This window comes from Sebastes fasciatus, chromosome 6 (genome assembly GCF_043250625.1).
Source record: "Sebastes fasciatus isolate fSebFas1 chromosome 6, fSebFas1.pri, whole genome shotgun sequence".
Lineage (NCBI taxonomy): Eukaryota > Metazoa > Chordata > Actinopteri > Perciformes > Sebastidae > Sebastes > Sebastes fasciatus.
Window position 1 is genome coordinate 12,616,582 of NC_133800.1, and position 23,348 is coordinate 12,639,929.

General features: G+C 41.4%; 1 protein-coding gene across 12 annotated transcripts in view; it reads left to right on the forward strand.

The window, feature by feature from the left end:
- pde4d (phosphodiesterase 4D, cAMP-specific) overlaps window positions 1–22,447 on the forward strand; it is a 223,576-nt gene extending 201,129 nt beyond the window's left edge. For 11 of the 12 annotated variants that reach the window (XM_074637708.1, XM_074637709.1, XM_074637711.1 and 8 more), the window contains 10 exons: window positions 4,891–5,003; window positions 13,683–13,776; window positions 14,559–14,734; window positions 14,875–14,973; window positions 15,086–15,250; window positions 15,413–15,512; window positions 16,932–17,086; window positions 17,171–17,293; window positions 17,918–18,100; window positions 18,646–22,447. In XM_074637708.1, coding sequence (XP_074493809.1) covers window positions 4,891–5,003; window positions 13,683–13,776; window positions 14,559–14,734; window positions 14,875–14,973; window positions 15,086–15,250; window positions 15,413–15,512; window positions 16,932–17,086; window positions 17,171–17,293; window positions 17,918–18,100; window positions 18,646–19,194 — 1,757 coding nt within the window. In that variant the 3' untranslated portion in view covers window positions 19,195–22,447. Of the gene's footprint in view, window positions 1–4,890; window positions 5,004–11,608; window positions 12,094–13,682; window positions 13,777–14,558; window positions 14,735–14,874; window positions 14,974–15,085; window positions 15,251–15,412; window positions 15,513–16,931; window positions 17,087–17,170; window positions 17,294–17,917; window positions 18,101–18,645 lie in introns of those variants that run through there. The other variant, XM_074637717.1, reaches the window with a different exon arrangement.
- The last annotated feature ends 901 nt before the right edge of the window (window positions 22,448–23,348 follow it).

The window sequence follows — 23,348 nt, forward strand, 5'->3', positions numbered from 1 at the left end:
TCTTAAGTAAGTAGCCAAGTAATAAGTAAGGGATAATGTACAGCGTGCCGGTCATTGTTGAGAAATAAACACAGGGTTTCTGTACCGCTGCTATGTACCGTAACCGTTGCTATGGACGCAGTTCTGATTTAGTATTGAGGACCATTTTTGTGTCAAATTATTGATTTTTTAAGTACGTGGCCGTGTAATAAGCGCTCAGAGGTCCTGCGTCATCCTGTCGGGGTTTATTTCACCACAATGACCCACTCACTGTTCATTATCCCTTACTCATTACATTACATTATATACTGCTTGTACAGTAAATGCTAAATAGGGGGACTTAAAGTAAAGTGATATCGCATTAGAAGTGTTGGTACAACTGATATAAAGGACGCTGGTGTTGTTGCAGTGATGTTTTTATCTATTGTAAGATATCAGCGTGGTGGTGATGAGGGGCTGGCAAACACAGACATGCTGTGCAGGGAGCCAGAGAACATGAGCATAATATCCAAAACTGTCAGAATACAAATATGGATGACATATTTTGCAGATAATCGGTTCAATGGAGCAAAAACATGGCCAAGAGGAAAAAAAAGGATAAACCAAGAGCAAATATGTCCCTGTCAGTAGCTGTTGTTTGCTATTTTCAATAAAGTTTGGATAGGTGCGGCCTTTAGTGGATATAATTTGTTTGCGAACCCTCCCTATAAAGCAGTTTCATACTGTAGTGGATATTAACTTTGCGTCGGTGAAGCTCCAGATCTCCACGTTCTTAATAAACTTACTTTCTTCGAGACAAGCTGAAGAAAGTGTTTAGTTTTGGTTTATACAGTGCTGATGTTCAGTTTGAGGATTTCAACCATAACCATAAACTTATCAATACTTTAATAACGGATTGTCAGGCCATATATATAGTCATACCTGACTTGAATAGGTCGATGTGCTGTGGCCACTAGACAGACAGCGTCTACAGCCTTTCTGACCTACTTTAAGAGTTTTTGTTGTGAGGAGGACATCGCACAGACAGCCTTAGATGGCTAGAATAGACTTGTCCTTGACAGTCACTTTTCTTTTTAGCAGTATCAATGGCTGTAACCTAGCTGCTGTTCGCAGGAGACACCATATAACCTTTAACGCCATTAATAAATAATAATTCACTGTGTTTTGTTTAGTAAAATTATCCCTAATTGTTATTATTACAAGTGGGAAAAAAAGTGCTTTCTTCTTCCAGATTTGAAGGAGATCTATCTAGACATTCCTCCCAAGAATCACATTCCTGATACATAACCTGCTTATATATGAGGAACTGTTGACATTGTGCTATATTTAGAACACAATCATACTGGTGCACAGCCATTATGGGCCCTGCCATAAACTGGTGACAGCTGTGAGTCATGATCATGATTGTTTGAGAGTATTGACTGCTTGTAATGCAGCGGCTTGCTGAGGCGGCGACTAAGTCATCTTGCAGATAAAGACAATAAAGGAAGAATAATTGATAGTAACTCAGTAAAGCAGTCAGGGATCGGATACTAGTGAATTAAAGAAGGATGGTTACATTTAGGCTTTTTTGCTCTTTCTCTACGTTTCCTATATATCCTCATCCCGCTTACATCCTCTCCTGCTTGTCATTCTGTTCAGATAGAGAAGATATTTTAGAATCATCTAAGATTTTTAGAAATTACTGGAATTTCTGTGACCTTTTACCTAATGTGGAGGAGAATAGATGCCGGTTAAAGATAAAGAGAGAGACGGCATGAGAATAACAGAGCAAACAGAGTAACAGCTCATGCTCCAAAGTTTCAAAAGATATATGCAGACTAGGGCTGCAACTAAAGATTATTTTTGTTTTCTTGATTAATCGATTAGTTGTTTGGTCTATAAAATGGCATGACGTCCTCAAATGTCTTGTTTTGTCCACAACTCAAAGATATTCAGTTTACTGTCATAGAGGAGTAAAGAAACCAAAAAATATTCCCATTGAAGAAGCTGGAATCAGAGAATTTTATCGATTAATCGATTATCAAAATAGTTGGTGATTCATTTTAAAGTTGACAACTAAGCGATTAATCATTGTAGCCATAATGCGGACGATATTTTTTTAACATTTAGCATCCCATACTTTTTAATCCAAAATATGATTAAAGTTTTTCAAATCGTTGGTTACTACTTGTATTGTGGACATAAAGTTGATTGTAATATGAGTGAGGCCACTACTCTAAATTACTCTCCCTTTCCCTCCATATTGCATCTTGTACTTTTTATGGAAACAACAGGGCTTGAGGTACTTAATAATATCAGGCCCCAGATAAATAGGATATTTTATTCAAATGACCCAGGCCTCTTAAAATCTATTAGCGGATTTAAAGAGATGGACAATTCTTTCTCTATCAACTGTTTGTTTTGAAGCTCTATGTGGAAGGAAACAAAACCTTTGTATAAAACAACACAAGAGGATGAGGAACGAATCAGAGTGAAACTAAACATCATTAAATAGGAACATTGTCATTTTCATGACACTTGGTACAGTGCATTCTGTTGGAATCCATAGTATCTTACGGGTTTATTTTGCATCTTAAAATCTCTTAAATGTTACTAAAGCTGCTGAACATATAAGCATTTGGGCTGATGCACGATAAAATAACAACATATATGAATAATCTAAACAATTGATATCAGTATTGTTTCTTAGTAGTTCAGCCTCTTGTCTCTGGATATTTTTCTCCTTCCTCCCCCTCCTCCTCCTCCTCTCTCATCTTCTCCCTCTCACAGTCCGACTTCACTGTCGAGCTGTTCCGGTACATAGTTTGGCTGCAGCCCTGCGTCTGTGCAGCAGAGTGGCCTCTCCGAGCGCCGGTGTCTGATGTCGCACTAAGCATGAGAAGAATGTCATTGACGTCAGTGCAGTTGCTGTCAGAAAGAGTAGCACCCCAGCCACTGACACCACACCAGGGAGAGAGACGGAGAGAGAGAAAGAGGAGACTGAGAGGAAGAAAGAGGAGAGAGACAGAGAGGGAGGAGGAAGGATGTTCAGAGATCAGCGGAGGAAACGAGGAGTGTGGGAGAGGAAGGGGGCTAATGGAAGGAGGGAGGGAGAGATTTGTCAAAGACAATGAAGCAGGAGAGGGGGGATATTTGAGAATAGGGGGACACAAAAGAGGTGGCCTGTGGTCAAGCTTATACACTAACAAAGTCATGCATTGAAACAAAAAGGCATGTTTCCAAACATAGTATTTAATATTAAAATGAATCACTCCAATTTGTGGAGCTGAAACACTACACGTGCAACCCAGAGCTGTAAACTTTGCATCATTTACTTTTAGAATGAATTGACCCAGAATGAAAGATTTAGGCTTTAATTCAGACAGCACAGTATTTTTCCGAAGGCTTTAATGGGCTCTAAATGCTAACTGAAATGTTAAACTGATACGGCATCATGTGACTAAATGTGGTCCTTGTGTATTTTAATCTGCTACTGTTTTCTCTGTCTGTGTAATTGAATTACAGCTAAAGTGACCCCCCTCCCAGATCACATAACATTAAAAGCCTGTGCTTTCCCAAATTAGTCAAGGCATCAATATTAATTGGCTTCTGACAAGGTGACATTTTTTCTGTTAACATAGGCTGACTTTGAGAGAGGCATGTCTTCAATTTCAAATAGAAAATAGACAATTTCATGTTTGGCTTGTGACGCCGACGCTCTGCCATCTTTACCATATCGTCAGCCATCTATTTGTTTACCTCTCTGATTTGGCATATTTGTATGCTGAACACATATTAGCATGCGAGCACACACAGTATAGGGAGCTCCAAGCTCTGGCTCCACTCCCTCCATAACTCCGGTCCACATTTTGTCACCGTCCCTTCCCCATCCACAGTGCAGTCCTCTCAGGCTTTAGGTACAGCTTGGGGAGAGCAGCACGTTTGGCTACCAGGGACGCCAAAGCAACAGCAGCCCACCCCCTATACACACAGCATCTATAGGAAACACTATCCAGCACACACACACAGCACCGGATTACACCCTTTGCTTCACGGATACCATGGATGTTTTCATTGGCAGAGAGGCTAAGGAGACAAAATCATAATGTGTTATGGTTAGCATTTCATCTGGTGTGAGTGTGTCTGTGTGTGTTTGTGTGTGTATGTGTGTGTTTGAGATGTCTTTGTGTTTGTTAACCATGTCAGGACGCTGTGAACAATCCGGCGTTCATTCCTTGCTGGACGGTATTGACAGTATGGATCTTGACTGGTTCTGAGTCTCTCCTTTCCACCGTCCCTGTCTTCCCTCCATCCCTCCTATGGCAGACATGGGCCTGCTAAGCAGACTGCTGTTCATCCTGCTACATGACTGGAATTACATCTCTCTTATGAATGATAGCGTAAACCTCACGCACCTCGATCACTGACTGTGATACGTGTGCTGCGTATGGGAGATAGTGAATGAGTCTGTCTGTGTGAGATTGCTGTTGCTCCTTTTTGCTCTCTGTATTCTCTGCTGTGATTTTCCTACTGTTAACATTCATTTGGACACCCAGAACTGACTCAGGGTGGCTGTTTGCCATTCATCACTTCCAACTGTACTCCCTGGGATTGTATCTGACTCACTCTTAAAAGGAAGAATCCAGGATTTGAACTGTAGGACTACACTGGAGGTTACTTTTCTCCAAGGGGAATCAGTGAGCTTTGCTGCAGCTGACCTGTGACTGCTCATCTGTGGGTTAGGATACAGGACTACTCCCAAGCCCGCACAGCTGGCTCACCTGTCCAGTATGAAGAGTCACCCATGTGTCTACTCGGGGTATCCCAGCTTAGCTGTTTGTGGGGTGGGAGACCCCGGGCCTGGACCGTCCACTAGCCCTCTGAAGCGGGCCCTTACTGACCCCTTGCCCTCCTGTCTTGCCCCTGTAGAGGAGGCCTACCAGAAACTGGCCACTGAGACCCTGGAGGAGCTGGACTGGTGTCTGGACCAGCTGGAGACGCTGCAGACGAGACACTCTGTCAGCGAGATGGCTTCCACCAAGGTAAGAATGACAAGAAAAGTTTACACCAACTTAATTAATTTTTTTTGGTCAGACTTCAATTGTATGGATGTATTTCCTAATTTATTTATTGAACCATGTTCAGAAGCTGCTACCCAGGACTCACTGTGGCGTGTTTTTGTGGCTTGTGGCAAGCTGATGTGCAGCACAACTTCATGAAAATGACCAGGAGCAGATAGATCCTTTAAATTATAGGTTGTTGATTTGATTCATTTTAATGGGTATAGTATAATATTAAATGGACATTACCTCCTCTGTGCGTCACCTGCTCCTTTGTCCCTCTCTTTGTTCATTGGTCAAAGTGTTTATCAACCCATAGTTACTATTTGAGCCCGAGGAGCTCACTTCTTCTACAGTCATTACTTGGTTGTATATATGATGCGTTTTTCAGCACTCAACCATCAAAGTGCACTGCATTAGACTTTTTGTGTTCTATTGTGTGTTAGTGATAGCATCATCTTGCGGGCAGGGAGTTGTTCTGTGAGCATGCTCAGTCACCTCCTGTGTCTGTATACATGTGTGTGTGTTCCTGACTTAAGCTTCCTTCAGGGACACATTTCAGACCAGTTAAATAGGGATGGCTTGTGCGACTTTGCTGACTTTTGGGATCAGTGGTTAAGGTTAGGGGAAGGTTAAGTGTTAGGGTTAGGCAAGTCGTGGTTATGGTTAGGGTAAGTCTCCAGGAAATGAATGTAAGTCTATGTAATGTCCCCAAGAGTGACCTAAGGAAATGTGTGTGTGTGTGGAGGGAGGCTGCTGTGCCGCTCTGAATGCTGATCAGCTCTGGTGATGTCAGACACTGTGATGTCACACGAGGGGGGATGGACCAAGACGAGAGGCAGGGAGGACAGACAGACAAAGGAATTACACATCGCTGATGTTACCACGGTCACATGCATGACCGGGACATCTACCTCATTTAAAAAATTACAAACCTGTAACATGCACTACCTCACTATTGCTCACCAGGACAGCTATCTCTGGTTGTCATGGCAACAGCCACGGGCCCAACCAGCCTGCTATCTCACTCCAGCAACACACACACATCATAGGTAATACAGTCACTACATCTCCCACACATTATAGCCTTTACTTTGTGTCTGAGCCCTGCAGACTTTCATTCATCAACACTCAACGGAAGCCTTAATTCATCAATGAAGGGAAGGCTGAGATTCAAAAGAAACAATAAAATGGAATTCCCTTGATGTAAATTGAATTAAATTACAGCAAAATCTGCACCTCGCTTCCTCTGAATGTGATTTCCATTGACATTCCTTTGAAAATCCTACTAGCAGTGCTTTAGCGGTGTCCTTTAGAAGTCACATTGTGTAGCTGCTGTTGTTTTGTGTTTGCTCAGTGGAAGCAGTACAGTTCCTTCTGCTTTCAGTAATGACCCCAATCAGATTCTGACATAACCTAGGGTAATAATGCATGTCACCTCTGAATATCAGCATCCTCAGAGTTACTCCATTAAGCCCAGGGGCTGTTATAACAGTAGGTCAAACAAGGTGACATACCTGTTTGCCCTAAAGGATCTCACACCAGGGAGACGACATGTTCAGTATTATTATTGCTGTTCACACAGCAGCTGAAATACAAACACTACAAACAACGCTTATTTTCAATTGACTCTACTACATATCTATACACTTTTACTTAGAAATGTATTTCATTCTATCCTACATAATCTTAAGGGATGCCCCCTCTTTGTCTGTTAGTCAACTCATCGTTTGTTTTGGTCTTAGTCGACTAAGATTTCTTTAGTCAATTAGTAATTTTTTTAATGCTTTAATGCTGAGTGACTTATTTCCAAGAAACACAAGATTTTAAGTGGTGCTTTTGTGTGATTCTTTGTGGAGAAACTCAGTTTTAAAGATCTGTCGATTAAAGTGTTAGTCGACTAAGAATTTCTTTGGTCAAGGACAGCCTTAATAGTCTTTGAGATGACCGCATCTCTCTTGAGCCGAGCATTGGACAGGTGGTTTCTCTGGTGGATCTAGTTTAGGATGCTCCTATGGTTACAGTTCCTCCTTTTGTGTGGGTGTAGGTGATTCAACAATTAGCACCTGGTCTTCCTCTGGCTCTGCCTCAGGAACAGTGTGTGCCAATCAAGTTTGATCAGCATGCCTCTTCATTGTCTGATCATCTCCCAAGGTATCATTGTAGGACAAGAAGAACTACTTGGACCCACTTCGGGGTAGAAAGAGTAGTTTCTAGTGAAGATAACGTCTCCGTGTTTTGGTTGTGTCATGATCCAAATTGTTAGCGGCCTCAGTTGAACCTTGGCTCTGGTCAGATGTACAGTAGATCCCATCATTTCATCAGGACTGATTCTTGTGAGTGATGCGATAGTTGAACAGGAATCTGGGTAGTTTTCCCTGAAGTGTCACTTTTCATTTGACTTAACCCTTCTTTAAAGGTTTGCACTGCTCTCTCTGCAAGTGTATTTGAAAAGGGAGTCAAAGGGTGCATAAATGACCCAAATTGAGTGCTTGTGAAACAGGGCCCATTTTCCTACACAACACACAGTGCAAAAATACTGACATTTTGAAATAGCTTCGCAATATTGGCATCCCGCGTTGCAGCCTTGGTGAGGTAAATGTCTGTCCATTCAGAGAGACATCTGCAATAACTAAAAACAGTGTCTAAGTTGGATACTTATAGTGTTTTATACATCCAACACATCCTCTCCTCTAGCCACCAGCCATACTGTACAACCTGGCTAAAACCTTAGTGTGTCTGTTGCAACATTTTAAATATATTTGTTTCTCCCTCTTGTCGGTCCAAATGCTGTTTATCCGCACAACACAGAGCCATTACAACAAGTTCCACTGATCGATTTGCAGATCGAATTTGGATTCTGTTTCATTTGGTCAACCCTTGAGGACATACTCCTGATTTTGAGATGACACCATATATATATATATATATATATATATATATTGTCCAGTTCAGTGTCTGATGTGTGTGGGGTGAGTCATCAAGGACATCCACCATCAATACTTTTCATTTCCCTTTCTTTGACTTTTTCAGGTACTCAAGCCTGCTCAATACTTCTGCCTTTGCAAGTTGTTTTGCTGGCTATACACAATGTTGTAAAATGTACTCGTGCACACTGCCCACACTTGTGGAGATCCCAATTGAGCAGTCTGCTTCTTAAGATTGAAAAGACTAAGATATCTGAGCAGCTCAAGATCAGTATAGACAATTGATGGACACAAGGGCTGGGTAGTTTTTACTGTACTTTACTGAGTACTGCTAGGTGTTTACTTAAGCCAGGAGACGTCTCTGAATTGGCTTATCATTCTGTTAGTAACTTGTTTGTCTCACATGTGCAGGTCGAAGTCATTTCACAGTAAATGAACAAGTTTCTGGTAGGTTTTGTCTTTTGGATTTTAGTTTTTTTTGGATGGTAAGGTTTCTTACAAAATCTTACCAAGTATATTTGTCCAATTACTAGTCAAAATATGGGCCTGCATGGTGGTGCAGTGGTTAGCACTGTCACCTCACAGCAAGAGGGTTGCAGTTTCAAACCTGACTTGGCGGCCCTTCTGTGTGGTGTTTGCATCTTAGTACATTTGCGTGTTAGCATGGGTTTTCTCCAGGTTCTCCGGCTTCCTCCCACAGTCCAAAGACATCCAGGTTAGGTTAATTGTTGACTCTAAATTGCCCGTAGGTGTGAATGTGAGCGTGTCTCTATGTGTTAGCTCTGTGATAGTCTGGCGACCTGTCCAGGTTGTACCCCGCCTTCCCCCAATGTCAGCTGGGATCAACTCCAGCGACCCTGAATAGGATAAGCGGTTACAGATAATGGATTGATGGGTATATGGATGGATCCCATAACACTTATAACACTCTCATAATATTTGATATAAGACACAATCTCCTAACAAGTAACACTTCATTGAGATACAGGGACTTGTTTTTAGACAATGCATCTTGAATGTCTTGTTAAGTGAAAAAATACTACTTTTGAGCATTACAGGCTTATTATGACACACAAAAGTTCCTAATACTAGTGAAATGTAGCTAAAAATGAGTTTCAAGACCTATTTCTATCTTGAATGGCCTAAATATTACATCTTTTTCAAGAAATCTTACCAAGACAATTGGCAGATCTTTTACTTATTACAAGCTAAAACACCTTGTATCCATTGTTTTTTTAAACTTATTTTTATAGTGGCCTTTTTTCCATCTGGCTGTATCTCTGCTTTTCTCCATTGTCAGTTTGATCTATATATTTTTGCTGTTAGTTTTTCTGTTCATATATTGTACTGATGTCTTACCCCTTACCATTTCGATTTAGCTTCCTACATACTCTATAGATTTCCTTTTTCACATTTTGTTAAGGTCACGAATGGACAGCAAACTTCTCACAGTCAGTGGTGCATTCATTGAAAACACTTAGCACTAATTAAACTGTTCCTTCTCTGCTGTGTTGTGTAGAGATGGGGGCGTCTGCCGTCAGAATAAATGTGGAATGTGAGAAAAGAAACAAATGCAACAGAGATCTGGAGGTGTCGTGGGCTATATACAGCAGGGAGGGGATATTTTTGGTCACTCCGCCGAGGAACAAATTACACACAAGTCACAGCTGAGCTTGGTGTGACACTTTCCAATTTCTACCCAATAGTTTGTGTTCACACCTCTTGGCTAAGCTATCAATATGTGTGTGTATGTGTGTTTGTGTGACGGGGAGAGGTGTGGAGGGGTGTCTGTGGGCGTTATATTTGTGTATACTGTATGCTTCTGCAGGGAGTAAACTGTGTGTGTGTGTGTGTGTGTGTGTGTGGTGGGCCTGTGCTGGTCTGCTTGGCTCGGAGTCAATCAAAGCTGCTGGATCTCAGTTAGCCAGTTGTCTCATCTGCTCCAGCGTAGCTGTAAATTACTCACAGTGCCGGGCTGGCTGTAGCGGTGGGGTGTAAAGTAAGCAGAGACACGTTTGGTCCCTTTTCAATCCATGTAGCCACTGGACCATCAAAGACACATGACACATGTGCACATATGCGCTCACACACACACACCAAAAGAAAGAAAGAAGAAACCTCCTCTTCTATACAATCGCAGGATCATAGACTGTAGATTCATGATGGTTTTCCGTTTACAATCAGTATACAATATATGTATATTACTCATTTTGCTGTAATGCAACAGAAAGCAGACGGGCAAAATAATCTGGATTATCATTTTGGTCATAATCGTGCAGGACAGTGTAGTAAAAGGGGTCGTCACAATGATGAATCTACAGTACCTTTTTCTTTTTAATCTCATAAATTAACAATTTGGCAATATTGTCTTTGTTATGCTCATGCCAGTAAAGCATTTTCAATTGAATTATCATCCAAATCTGCAGCTCTGCTCAGCTTTACATAGCTTTATAGTAGAGCTGCAACAATTAATTTAATCGATTAATCAATTAGTTAACTATCGGCAACTATTTTGATAAATGATTAATCGGTTTGAGTATTTCTTTAGAAATATTAGAAACAAAGTAAAAATGATCTGATTTCAGCTTCTTAAATGTGAATATTTTCTGGTTTCCTTACTCCTCTATGACATTAAACTGAATATCTTTGAGTTGAGGACAAAACAAGACATTTGAGGACGTCATCTTGGCCTTTGGGAAACACTGATCAACATTTTTCAGCATTTTCTGATTCTATAGACCAAAAAACTCAAATTTGAAGTCATGGTTTCTTGTCTGTTTAGATGGTTGTATGTAAGGTCTTACTTTAAATTGCTTTTATTCTCATGAAAAGGAGATCTTTGTGAGACTATCGTAAGTGCTATTGAATTAGTGGCAATAGAAGTGACTGCCAGAGACATGAAATATGTTCGTGAAGTATAACTTGTATTTACACATGAACATTCGTACTGTCACTGATGGGAAAAAATCATTAAAACTCTTCCTTGAATAAGGTTTGATCCTCGTTTCCAAAAAAACGAAAAAATAAAGCGACGACCTCTTGTCCTCAGTGACACACAGCAGCCACAGTGCTTTCAGTTTCAGTCCGACTGAGCCCACTTCAGATTACTGTGACGCTCATTCTTTTAGCAAGATTAATTGGTTTTCATGGAATACAATAAATACATCATCTCAACAGTGATGTTACTGTGACTCATCTCCCATGAATACTGGCGTGAAAGCTGACCTCACCTCAGTTTTTCAGTATTGAATAACGTTGGATGAGGTAACCTGTGCTTTTTACATTATACTGTAGAGTAGGTTAGGTCATCCAACATGCAAACACACGCATTACTATTGCATGTAATGCATCTTGCATACACACAAACGAACATGTACTGTATGTACACACACACACACACACACACAAAACCACATCCCGCTGCACTGCAGGAATGGAAGAAAAGGGAAGGGGTGAATTTTCCACTGACTTCAGTCCCAGCCAATCACACAGCAGGTGACCTCAAGTCTGTTCCAATTCAAGCCAATCAGAGGTGATGATGAGCTCACACTTGTTCCATATCTGGGCCCTGATTTGCTGCTGTTGTGTGACACGGTGAGAGAAGCAGCCTGCGCTCTTCACATGGGAACTTGTGTCGTGTACACACAGAGGCAAGCCAGCCCTGTTTGGGAGCTGTTGACAGATTTTTTTTTTTGTTGCTGTCCTGGTGCTTTGGCATCTACCAAGCATCCGCACCATCATCAATTATTCACAACCTCAGCAGTGTGTCTCCGTATTTGTGTATCAAAGTGTGTGTGTGTGTGTGGTCACGATATGCTCTCATAGGATCTTTAGGGAGCCTCGTTCCCGCCGCACCTCTCTCAGAATCTGCTTCCTGGAACATGGTCTCCTTTCCGTGGATACAACTGGGACGTGATGCTTCATTTATGGACATAATACCGAGCTCTAAAGGCTCTTCAGGTTGAAGTCTGTTACTGGCCAGAGCTGCGGACTGTTTTTGTTTCACTAGCTGTGTAGCGCTTTCATCATCCGAACTGTATTTTGGGCTGTAAACCTGCACCTTTCTGTTTCTGGATCGATTTTGTTGATTTGTCAAAATGCCTGAAGCAAATTATCTGCTCTCTGTATCCTGGGGATATATAAAGGTAAGATGTGGTCTCGGATTAGTCTATTTTAATTCATTATTCAGGTGTTTTATTCTACACCTATTGTACTGGGATTGTTTACATTCATTTCCAGAGAGTGGACGTGTTTATCTTTGACACAGATTTGGATGCAGGGTTATATGACCACAAATAGAGAGCACATACTGTATGTAGCTCCCCGGCAACATGTTGCCCATTGAACAATGCTTCAAAGGTGTGACATCTCTGTGTCCATCATCCTTTTTGATGTATCTGTGATGGGGAGAGCTGATGATGCTGAAAGGTATAGACATGGCTGGATGTACGGCAAAGAAGAACACACGCAGTTACATTTTTATGTGAATTTGGATTTAAAAACACAGATCTTTTTACTACACCTGTAAATTGTTAAGCACTTGGCGGTCATTTCAGGTTGTTTAATGCCACGATGGCTCTCTTAGATGGAATAAAACTGTGGAGCCCTGTGAAGACTGATTTAGGTCAACAAACCTCTGGGTAGTTGAGCTGCTCCATATTTTTTTTGTATCATGAGGGATGTTTCTTTACATTTTTTTTGCAGTGATTTTCTCACTGCCATTTCATTTATTTGTTCTAATTATGTGTCATACAAATACAGCTCTACATGACATGTATTTGTCGCGTTTCTACGGTACTGGCTCTTATTACCTGACAAAAGCACACTACAGAAGGTTCTTGTGTCTCCATTTTAAAAAGCCACGCAATGAATGCCCGTGGGTGTTATTCAATAGGATCTTCAGTACACTATTGCGCAGTAAGCACTCTGCAGTGCTGTAATGGTCTATTTTAAGTGATCAATATTGATGTAAATACTTAATCAATATACATAAATTATGCATTTGGACCGTAGCCAGAAGGATACAGACAATGCAGCCACTTTATTCGAGAGGTTTTTGTTTTGCAACCCATTTTGTAACTCTTTTTTTTTTTTTACAGCAGCCACTTTGGAAAATCCCTGATTTTAAGCCTTCTCCTCCACGTCAATCAATTTGGTCTTCAAATCAAAACCTGCAGCTAAATTTGGCTCTGCCACTCCAATTAGACACCCGAGAGAGTAGAGAGAACGGGGTGAGGGAGAGGCAGGGAGGAGCAGGCAGAGGAAAAAGTGAATTGGAAAGAAGAAAAGAAAGAATCTGGGAAATTGGGTCCTGATCACGTATTACGTATCCCTGGCAGTAGCCCTCTGACCCGCTGTCTGTGTTTGTGTGTGTGTGTTAAACCAGAAATGGTGACGTTCCTGGGTGCAGCTTTTGTGATGTGACTGGAAATTTAGTTAGTAAAAGGCCACAGCCAGCAGGAGGGTCCCTGTTGATGGAATCATTTGATTTCTTCACAACCATTATGAAAATGTATATTTTTGATCAAATAACTGGTTTTGTATTAGTGGCCTCAAACATATTTAGAGAACATTTATAGTCAAATGAGCATAGCATATTTTGTTTGCAGTTTATGTGGATTATTTGGGTGAGATATATTTAAATATGTGTACGGTACCTCTGAGTACCAGCTCTTTGTGCCCTGTATTACACACTGTGAAACCCCTCATCTCTGTGTGTGTGTCCCTCTTTCAGTTCAAGAGGATGTTGAACAGGGAGCTGACTCACCTATCAGAGATGAGCCGCTCTGGGAACCAGGTGTCTGAGTTCATCTCCAGCACCTTCCTGGGTGAGTGATGACACAGGATAGACTCACTGGTTCGGGAATAAAGAAAAAAAATCTCCTTCTGCCTGAAAAGTGAAAATTAATATGGGCCCAAGCTTCAGAGTGAGTCTGTGGTGTCGTGTTTATAGTAATGCCATCATATCAAATTGGAATATATACAACAAAACTGCATTGTGAATTACATTTTGAGGGAAACTTATTTTGTTGTGAATTACGTTTGTTTTTGACGTATCACAGATACGTTTGTAATGAAAGTCTGCGGATGTAAGGGGGAGGTCGGGGCGGTAAATGGGTCAACAAACCCAGGAGACCACTGTTCGTGTCCCGTGTGAAACTAAAAGTCAATGTTCACTTATTATAATTATATTTAATTATAATTGTATTTTAATTATTTAACTAACTTGTTTTTTTTTACTAAACATAGCCAAGTAGTTTTAGTTCGGTTGCCTAAACCTAACAAAGAAGTCGTGTTGCCTTTTTGTTTTGTTTCAATTTCATAGTAATTTTAAGTCAAACCAAAAATTGTTTTGTTTCAATTTATAATGTTAACCATGTGTTTAAAACTGTTTCAAGGTGCAACCGTAATCCGGGAGAAACTTTGTTTCCCTCTAAACATACATGAGAATGTAGTTAAGTTGTATGAGGGTGTAATTTTGTAGGGGACAGGGTTGTAAAGGAAGAAAACTAGATTTTTTTTCTGGTTGAACCACTTCAACATAAACCCAAAATGACTTCATCATCCTCATATTCACCCTCTTCGCTTGTGTTTCGCTGGGTCTCTCCAGACAAGCAGCATGAAGTGGAGATGCCCACCCCTCAGACACAGAAGGAGAAGGAGAAGAAGAACAAGCCCATGTCTCAGATCAGCGGGGTGAAAAAGCTGCAACACTCAACCAGCCTCACAAACTCTAATATCCCTCGCTTCGGAGTCAAGACCGAGACCGAGGATGAACTCGCTAAGGTGCGTTTGTGTGTCCCGGCAAACTCAAATAAGTGACAGTGTCTGAGTGTCTGAAATGTACTTTTATGGTAGGGGCTCAGGTAATAATGAAGGTAAAAAGGATGTTTTGTTTCTAATTGTGTCTCTAATTCCTTGTTCAGGAGCTGGAGCATGTGAATAAATGGGGCCTTAACGTTTTTAAAATCTCAGAGTTCTCTGGGAATCGGCCACTGACAGTCATGATGTACACGATATTCCAGGTAACGACTGTCACTTCCTCTTTTTGTCTTTAATCTTTCTCTACAAAATAAAAGCTTGTTGAATCCTGACATTGTTTTGACCTAACTCCCTCCTGTGTTTTGTGGTTTGTAGGAGAGAGACATGTTAAAAACATTTAAAATTCCACTTGACACCTTTATAACCTACCTGATGACCTTAGAAGACCATTATCATGGCGATGTGGCCTACCATAACAACATTCATGCTGCTGACGTCACCCAGTCAACCCACGTGCTGCTATCCACCCCCGCCCTCGAGGTGAGGCACACGTGCACAGACACATACATGTACACGCAGCCCACGCTTCCACAATCAGCTTCAATCAAACTGCAGCTCAATGTCCAATCAATGGCTCTTACTTGCTAGGATATTTCTGTCCAACGCTTTGATTCCCTCCTCCCCTCTGTGCTTTTCTTCCAGGCTGTGTTCACAGACCTTGAGATCCTAGCTGCCATCTTTGCCAGTGCAATTCACGACGTGGACCATCCCGGCGTCTCCAACCAGTTCCTCATCAACACCAGTGAGTCTAAATATGGCGCAGTCTTAGCAGCTACGTCAGTGGCTCAGCAGTGTCATTAGTGCGTATTCACAAACACACACACACAGTCTGATACCCAGGTGGGAACACACACACTGTAGCCACACACATACACACGCATTCTGCAGACAATTAACCTCTCTCTTATAAATGACATTTTGTGTATAAACCAAACTCGGAGGCATTTACTTTGTTCAGAACAGAACACACATGTGCATTATGTGCATACACACGTGCCAGTTTGTGTTCGTTTTATGTTACGTGTGACGACTTTGACAAAGTGATTCCAAGGAAATCAATATCGTCCACAATAGTACCCTTTCCTTGTAACACAACATCATTCAGGCTCACACGTTCTCAGGAGAAAAACATCCTCCCAAAGACATGGCTGTAGTCGACCACGCTGCACAGGGAAACCTTAGTTTGACATCTTATGTGGTATAAATGCAACTTCGGCAACTTATGATTCAGAATCAGTGCCCCTGTTACTCTGTATAAACCACAGACCTCAAAACAAAGATTAATAGATATTTTTACCCCTGACCGAAAAAATAGAAGTAAAACTATGTGCATGACTAGATGCCACCAAGTTTAGTGAATAAAGTGGGTGAACTGAGCCTTTAAGCAGACTTACAGGGTTCATGATGTCGTGCTGGTAGCTGAAGTGTCCTCAAGCAAGAGACTGAACCTCTGCTATCTCTCTGCTTCAACTGACTCACTCGCTCACGGCTGGAGGTGCCACAAATATCGCCTTGATTCGGCAATTTAGAGGAAAACACAAACAAATAGAGTTTATATCCATTGGGTATCACCGTAAACAGCCATTCTGGAGTCTGTTACAAATGTGTGTGTTGCATAAGGGTATTAGTAATACCTTATCAGGACTGAAAAGACACAGACTCACACACAAAATGTGTTGTGCTTCCCATAAGCCCAAATGGGGAATCCCTGCAGTAAAGGCAGTGTGAGTCATCCTAGTTAGGAGCCACCAGACTGATCTTGTGTCAGCCACAGAGCAACAGAGCAGGATCCCCTTTCTCCCCTCTGCTGCTCTGATCCACTGTGGCCAAGACTAATGCATCTTAATGGAAAATCTAAATACAGCTAGAGGACCTTCAAATGACCCGGAGTGGGGAAACCTCTCAGTGGAAAACACGCCGGTGCTTTCTCCTGCCAGTCACGGGGCACAGGATGGATGATGCATGTGTCACCGCAGCACATATAAAATGTGAACAGGCCTATTAGCAGCTCTAATTAACACCTCATTCTGCTGAATAGATGCACCTTGTTGTATTTCCTTACACAATAACCAGGGCACAATAACTGTTTTTATTATATTATTTAAAACCTGAAAAACCACAGTTCCTCTAACTAAATTGATGAATCGTGTCGTCCATGCAGATTCAGAGCTAGCGTTGATGTACAATGACTCGTCGGTGTTGGAGAACCACCATCTAGCAGTTGGTTTCAAGCTTCTACAAGAGGAGAACTGTGACATCTTCCAAAACTTGACCAAAAAACAAAGACAATCACTGCGAAAGATGGTCATTGACATTGTAAGTGACAACATATTTAGGTGGAATGCATTATGTGCATGACATCATGTATTGAATACTAACAGTTTGTGTGGGTGTTCCCAGGTGCTAGCAACAGACATGTCCAAGCACATGAATCTACTGGCTGATCTGAAAACTATGGTGGAAACCAAGAAGGTGACCAGCTCTGGTGTCTTGCTGCTGGACAACTACTCTGACAGGATACAGGTCAGAATAAAGCCGCCGACCAGTAACAGCAACATCCCTATCACTGAGTTTTGGTGATCTATATGTATATTCAAAGAATACCTGGGTCTCCTTGAAGATTCTGCAACACTTGGGCTTCTGAAAACTTTTTACATCTGTAGAAAAATACATCACTAGTGCCTCCTGGTCACTTAAGAAAGTGTGGGTCATGTGACACAGTAATATGTTAGCTTCCTCCATTTCGGAATCTTTGGTTTTCTCCATTCTCTTAAAGGATAACCATTGCAGCTCTGCTGGTTACAGCGTTATCCATCAAAACTGGACAAATTTCAAAGTGTTGTCCTTATTAGTCACTTCAGGTGGAAAAATACCAAAGTTACCCTTTAGAGGCACAAATCAGTTCCATCAAAGTTCACCAAGTTGAACTGTGAACACTGAAACTACAGCACTAATTTACTTCACCTCTGCGAGCAAATCCACTAATAACAATTTTTTTTATTAAAATCAGATGATTTCAGCCTGTCATGTGTCATGTGTTGTAAATGATGCCGTGACTGAGCCCTCATGCTTCACCCTACCCTGAATCATGGAGTGCGTGGTCAGCATGGGCCCTGTGTTTTAAACCTCTTTATTTGTTACATTCAGGTTCTCCAGAACATGGTGCACTGTGCAGACCTGAGCAACCCCACTAAGCCTCTCCAGCTGTACCGGCAGTGGACGGACCGCATCATGGAGGAGTTCTTCAGCCAGGGAGACCGAGAGAGGGAGCGGGGCATGGAGATCAGCCCTATGTGTGACAAACACAACGCCTCGGTAGAAAAGAGCCAGGTAACACATACACACACACACACACACGTACATGTTAGGGATGCACCGATACGATATTGGATCGGATATCGGGCCGATACTGACTCAGATAGCTGGATCGGATATCGGTGACAATGGGGCCGAGCTATTCAATTTGGTTCTGTGTTTGTATACTATATACATTATATACTGAGATTTTAATTTGTTTTGACCAATTTGTTTCTGCAAAAGGTTGAAAAGGTTTACACTTGAACTGTAATTCCTCTTCATTTTTACGATTTTTTTACGAAGTTGCTGGTGCATGATTTATTATTTTAATGATAAATACAAATTCAGTAAATTTATATCTATGCATTTATTTGTTACATTTTGTTTTATAAAGTTAGGAAAGCGATGTTTAAGTCAAGCCTGATGTTGCCTTACACATAAAACACTGGTTTCGGATCGGTTCTCGGTATCGCTATCGGTACTGAAAAAGTCGGATCAGTGCATCCCTAGTACATATACATGCATATTCTGCATAGACACACACTGAATGACATATTCTTCCTCCATGCATCGTGTAGGTTGGTTTCATAGACTATATCGTTCACCCTCTGTGGGAGACGTGGGCTGACTTGGTCCACCCGGACGCCCAGGACATCCTGGACACGTTGGAAGACAACAGGGAGTGGTACCAAAGCACCATCCCCCAAAGCCCTTCTCCTACCTTGGACGACCCCGAGGACGGCACTCGACCCCCAGGAGGGGACAAGTTCCAGTTCGAGCTCACCCTGGAGGAGGACGGGGAGTCGGACACTGAGAAAGATAGTGGCAGCCAGCCGGAGGAGGAGGACGAGGACGAGGACGAGGACGAGGACGAGGACGAGGACGAGGAAGAGGAAGACGAGGAAAACAGCTGTACTGACACTAAAACACTCTGTACGCAGGACTCTGAATCAACAGAGATTCCTTTGGACGAACAGGTGGGGGAGGACGAAGAGGAGGAGGAGGTGGACGAGGAGGAAGTAACGGAAGAGGGGGAGACTCCCTGCTCACAACCATGTGTCGTGGAGGAAGAGGTGGAAGAAGAAGATGAGGAGGAGGAGGAGAAAGAGGAAACCCCCCGCACATAGCAGTTTATGGACAGCACCCGATTAACTGTTCTTCTTAGTAATGACAGATGATTATTTATAGAATATTTTTTTGGTTTTGTGGAGTCCGTCTGTGTTTTTTATACATCTGTTTATGGTTCCAAAGCGTGCGCTGCTCTCCACCTCGACCACTCCTCCTTTTCCGCTTCGTTCAGACACGCCCACCGGTACTTCTTCAAGTTTTTTTGCACTCAGGAAACTCCTCTCCATTCCCCGTTTGTACTGATATGGTGTGTCCTTATTTCACTTTTTCGCCTTCCCCTTTACAAGTTAAGTACACGGACGAGCAGCTCACAGTCTGCTCAGTGCTGATCACACGACACACAATATCACATTTTCCTTCCTTCCTTCCTCCGCTTCGTCTCAGCCTTGCCTGAAAGTTTAGCAGTGTTTTCTGTGTTTATATCAAGTGCCCATACTCTACAGAGACGGTCATCGGTGTGTTCAAGGAGAATCTCCCTCTCGGTTAGGTCATTTCCTCCCCTCTGCGAATTTATGCTGCCGTTCCGCCAAACACCTGACGGGGCGCCGCAGAGACGAAAGCTGCAGCACACTCGGGAGCGTTTCGAGACACATTTCTGATGTGGAAGTCTTCCTTGAAAACCTGACTGATACAAAGCTCAAATCTAAACAGCCATGACGCTGTCCTAGACCTCTTTAATTTTTGTATCGTACTGTATGTAAGATTCAGATATTTTCTAGAATTTACTTTTGCAATCCTAGGCTTTCTTTTGTTGGCGAAGAAGATTTTGGAAAACCAATGGGGAGAAATGTGTCACAGATATTCAGTGTTTTGAAGGGGTATCTTCACGACGTGTTCTGAGGCGTTTGCACTTGCTCCAATAGCATTTATACTACTATTCCCACGCCACTATACCCATATTTGGTTAGCCCTGTGAGTTGAAATTTGGAATTTATTCATAACAACTATTATTTTAGTGAGAGTTTTCACTGAGAAGGAAGCAGGAACCTTATGCTTTACTCTCATTGAAATTGTTTGTGATGTGGATGAAGCCTTTAAATTTGTATTATTGTTGCCTGCAGTTCTTTTGAACACATCCTGAGACAATGCAATGCTTTGTAGTTGATACAAAAAGCACCTTTTTTTAGAAGCTTGATTAGTGCTCAGAGTATACAGAAATAGTAACGGTGTTAAAAACTACTGGGGTGATTTTATACCAATGTTATGAACGCTTTTATTGTTCTTTCTTTTATTTTTCATCACCAACAGCTGCTTGTTTTCAGCCACTTCATTTTCTGTTAAGCGGTTTGAATTCATTTTTTCACGTTTCATTTTGCCATCACATTAAAACCCAGTTGCTGTCTTTGTTTTCGACAAGACAATCAGCTCCGTTAGCGTTAGTCATCAGATAAAACTATCCTCTAATGCACTGATATATTCATATATCACCACTTAAAATATTTTTAATATGTTTTAAACTCGCCAAAACACTCATGAATACTTATGCTCGAACAGTGCTGTCTTACACCTCGGCCTCTTCCTTTTTCCACGTTTATCATTTTTCACCTGATGCTATTATTTATTGGTATATTTTTCTATTTGTTGAGTCTTTTTGCAATATAAAGGTGGTACAGTAAATATTTAACTGTAGCATAGACCACAGTACAGGCTTGGCCGTTACAATACCCAAATATACCTTTTTTTTTCTCTCTCTGTACATAAAATATCGAAAAAAAACATGTAAAAAAAACACTTGAAATACTGCACATTGCTTTTTTTATAGAGTGCTTGTTTTGTCATTTCAAAACTTTTTTATTTAATCTTTCATTTTGTGCCAAGATGTTTTTTTTTCTCTCTTTTTTTCCATCCTCACCCAATGCCCTTACCTGTAATAAAATTTTCTGGTTTTATCGCTGTTTACAAACATATATTTATTGTGCTGTATATAATATATAATTATTAATGTTATTACTATCATAATGCCGTTTGTTGTAAATGGTTGATTCTTATCATCCCTTTTGGTGATGGTGTGGCTGTATTACGTACCTCTTGTTGAGAGAATGTTTATTACACACGAGCTTCAGTGTAAAAATGATCCATCGACATGTTGCTTATCTGAGGAGTAGCTCAGTGAAGAGAGGGGGAAAGCCAAATTGTTTTTTAAAAAGAAACTGTTCCTTGGCCCATGGGCTGTGCCTTAAATTCAACGCATGTCATTTACTTTAGCCTTTTTTTCCTATTTTATTTACTAGTTCTCTTTTGCTGCATTAGTGAATCTGTTGGCTTGGGTTGGCCTGATCTCCTGTTGGGAATTTGAAAATGTTGCCTTTTTAATATCACAAATTGCTCTATCACACAAAAGAAAAGAAAAATATATTGTGAGTGCAGAAGCTTGCAGGGATTCAGGTCAACCACAAGCCATAGATGTACTACTTGAGTGATGTGTGGCCTATAGCCGGATGTCCAAGAGTCGTATTTGCTGTAGACCTGGTCTGAGCAACTCGCACCTTCCTTACGCCCCGCCACTACACTCAAAGATGTGACACAAACCGGTCGGATGTAAACGATATGGGAGTAACTTTACTGTGTCGTCTGCATCCATGTGGTTGTATCACAGCTGCAAACACTGAATGAGGTTTAGCAGGAGTGTGTAGTTGCTGCTGGACCACGCTCTACGAAGCACAGAGGCTTTGAGACACATCTGCATGTTCAGCCACTGCTGCATTAATTATGGCTGAAACACTGACAGTGTGTTGTTTATCTATGCTCGGCCCACACTTCCACTCACATTACTTGCAATATCCAAAACCACTGACATCTTTCTGCCTGGACAGGAGAAGGGTTTAGTATATTTCTGGGTCGGGGTGGGTAGGACAGGGGTTTGGGCGAGTGCATCATTGTCCCGACACAGGGACTCTTATTTTGACACACATACTGTAGATCCTAAACAGCCCTGGACCAATGGAAACAGTGGGTTCTTTTCTCATTATGTGTTCTATTTTTTATGGTATGAAAGGAAAACACAAACTGTAACTTAAAAAAAGGTCTTCAGGACAATTATTTTTTTGGGTTATGTCTTTAGAATGCCAACTTGTCTGGAAGTTTCACAGGACAATTAAAATGTTATTTTAATGGATTCCTTGTTAATTGCAGTCTATTGGATAGCACTGTAGATCATACAACTTTATGTAAAAAACAAATAAAAAAGAATGAAAAAAAAAGTTTTTATATGCAATGGATTAAATAAAAGCATGGGTTGATTCTGCCTACTCACTGGTTTCATGTTGTCATTGTTTCAGAGGGTGATAACACAGTCAAGTGTGGGATGGATGCACCGAACATTTGTTTCATTGATAAGAGATGACAGCCTGAGAGGACATTTTTAAAAATCCTAAATTCACATTCTATATTATTTCCACAGACTGCTTCAACAGAGAAATTTGCCACTTTGCCACTAAATTCATACATACATATGAAGTGATTAAGTGGCTGCCTCTGTCTCTCATATTGTGGTAGGTAAGGTTGCTTGTTTTGGGCTTTTTTTCGGGAGTTGCTTCTTTTGGGCTTATAGACCTGGTTGCTTGTTTCTCTCGCAAGATCTGGCAACACTGATATTCAACCGGAGAGAGGCCACTCGAGGCTGCTGCTGCAGCGGAGAGGACATGGCTGCTGGCAGGGTATGCAAAAAAACTTTTTTCACTGCCTGCCACTGTGGTAGACAAGTTTTATTTTTTTTTTGTCTGCCACTTTTGAAATCTATGCACTAAATGAAGGAATAACATTTTAGATCTGAAGTCATTCAATGTTCGATATATTTTACATAAAAACATAAACTATAAATTACAGTGTTCGAATTACACCGTGGAGGGAGGGTAGTGTACACAGTACTGTACTGTACTTTTTTTTATTGTCATCTATAGTGGTTATTGGCATAAAAACGCACAATTGAAATTATTATGAATATTTAAAGGGACTATTTGTAACTTTCAGAAATGCTTGTTAACAGCGACACCCGTGGTCTTGAAATCAACGAAAGTCAGCGTCGAGCTCGCGCTTGCTCGCTCTAAATAGACATGGACGAGCATCGCTCGAAACAGTGAGGCGACACACGTCAGCTAAAACCACAATATCACTCTATATTTCAGCTGCTTGGCAGTAATGTTAGCTGACCAGA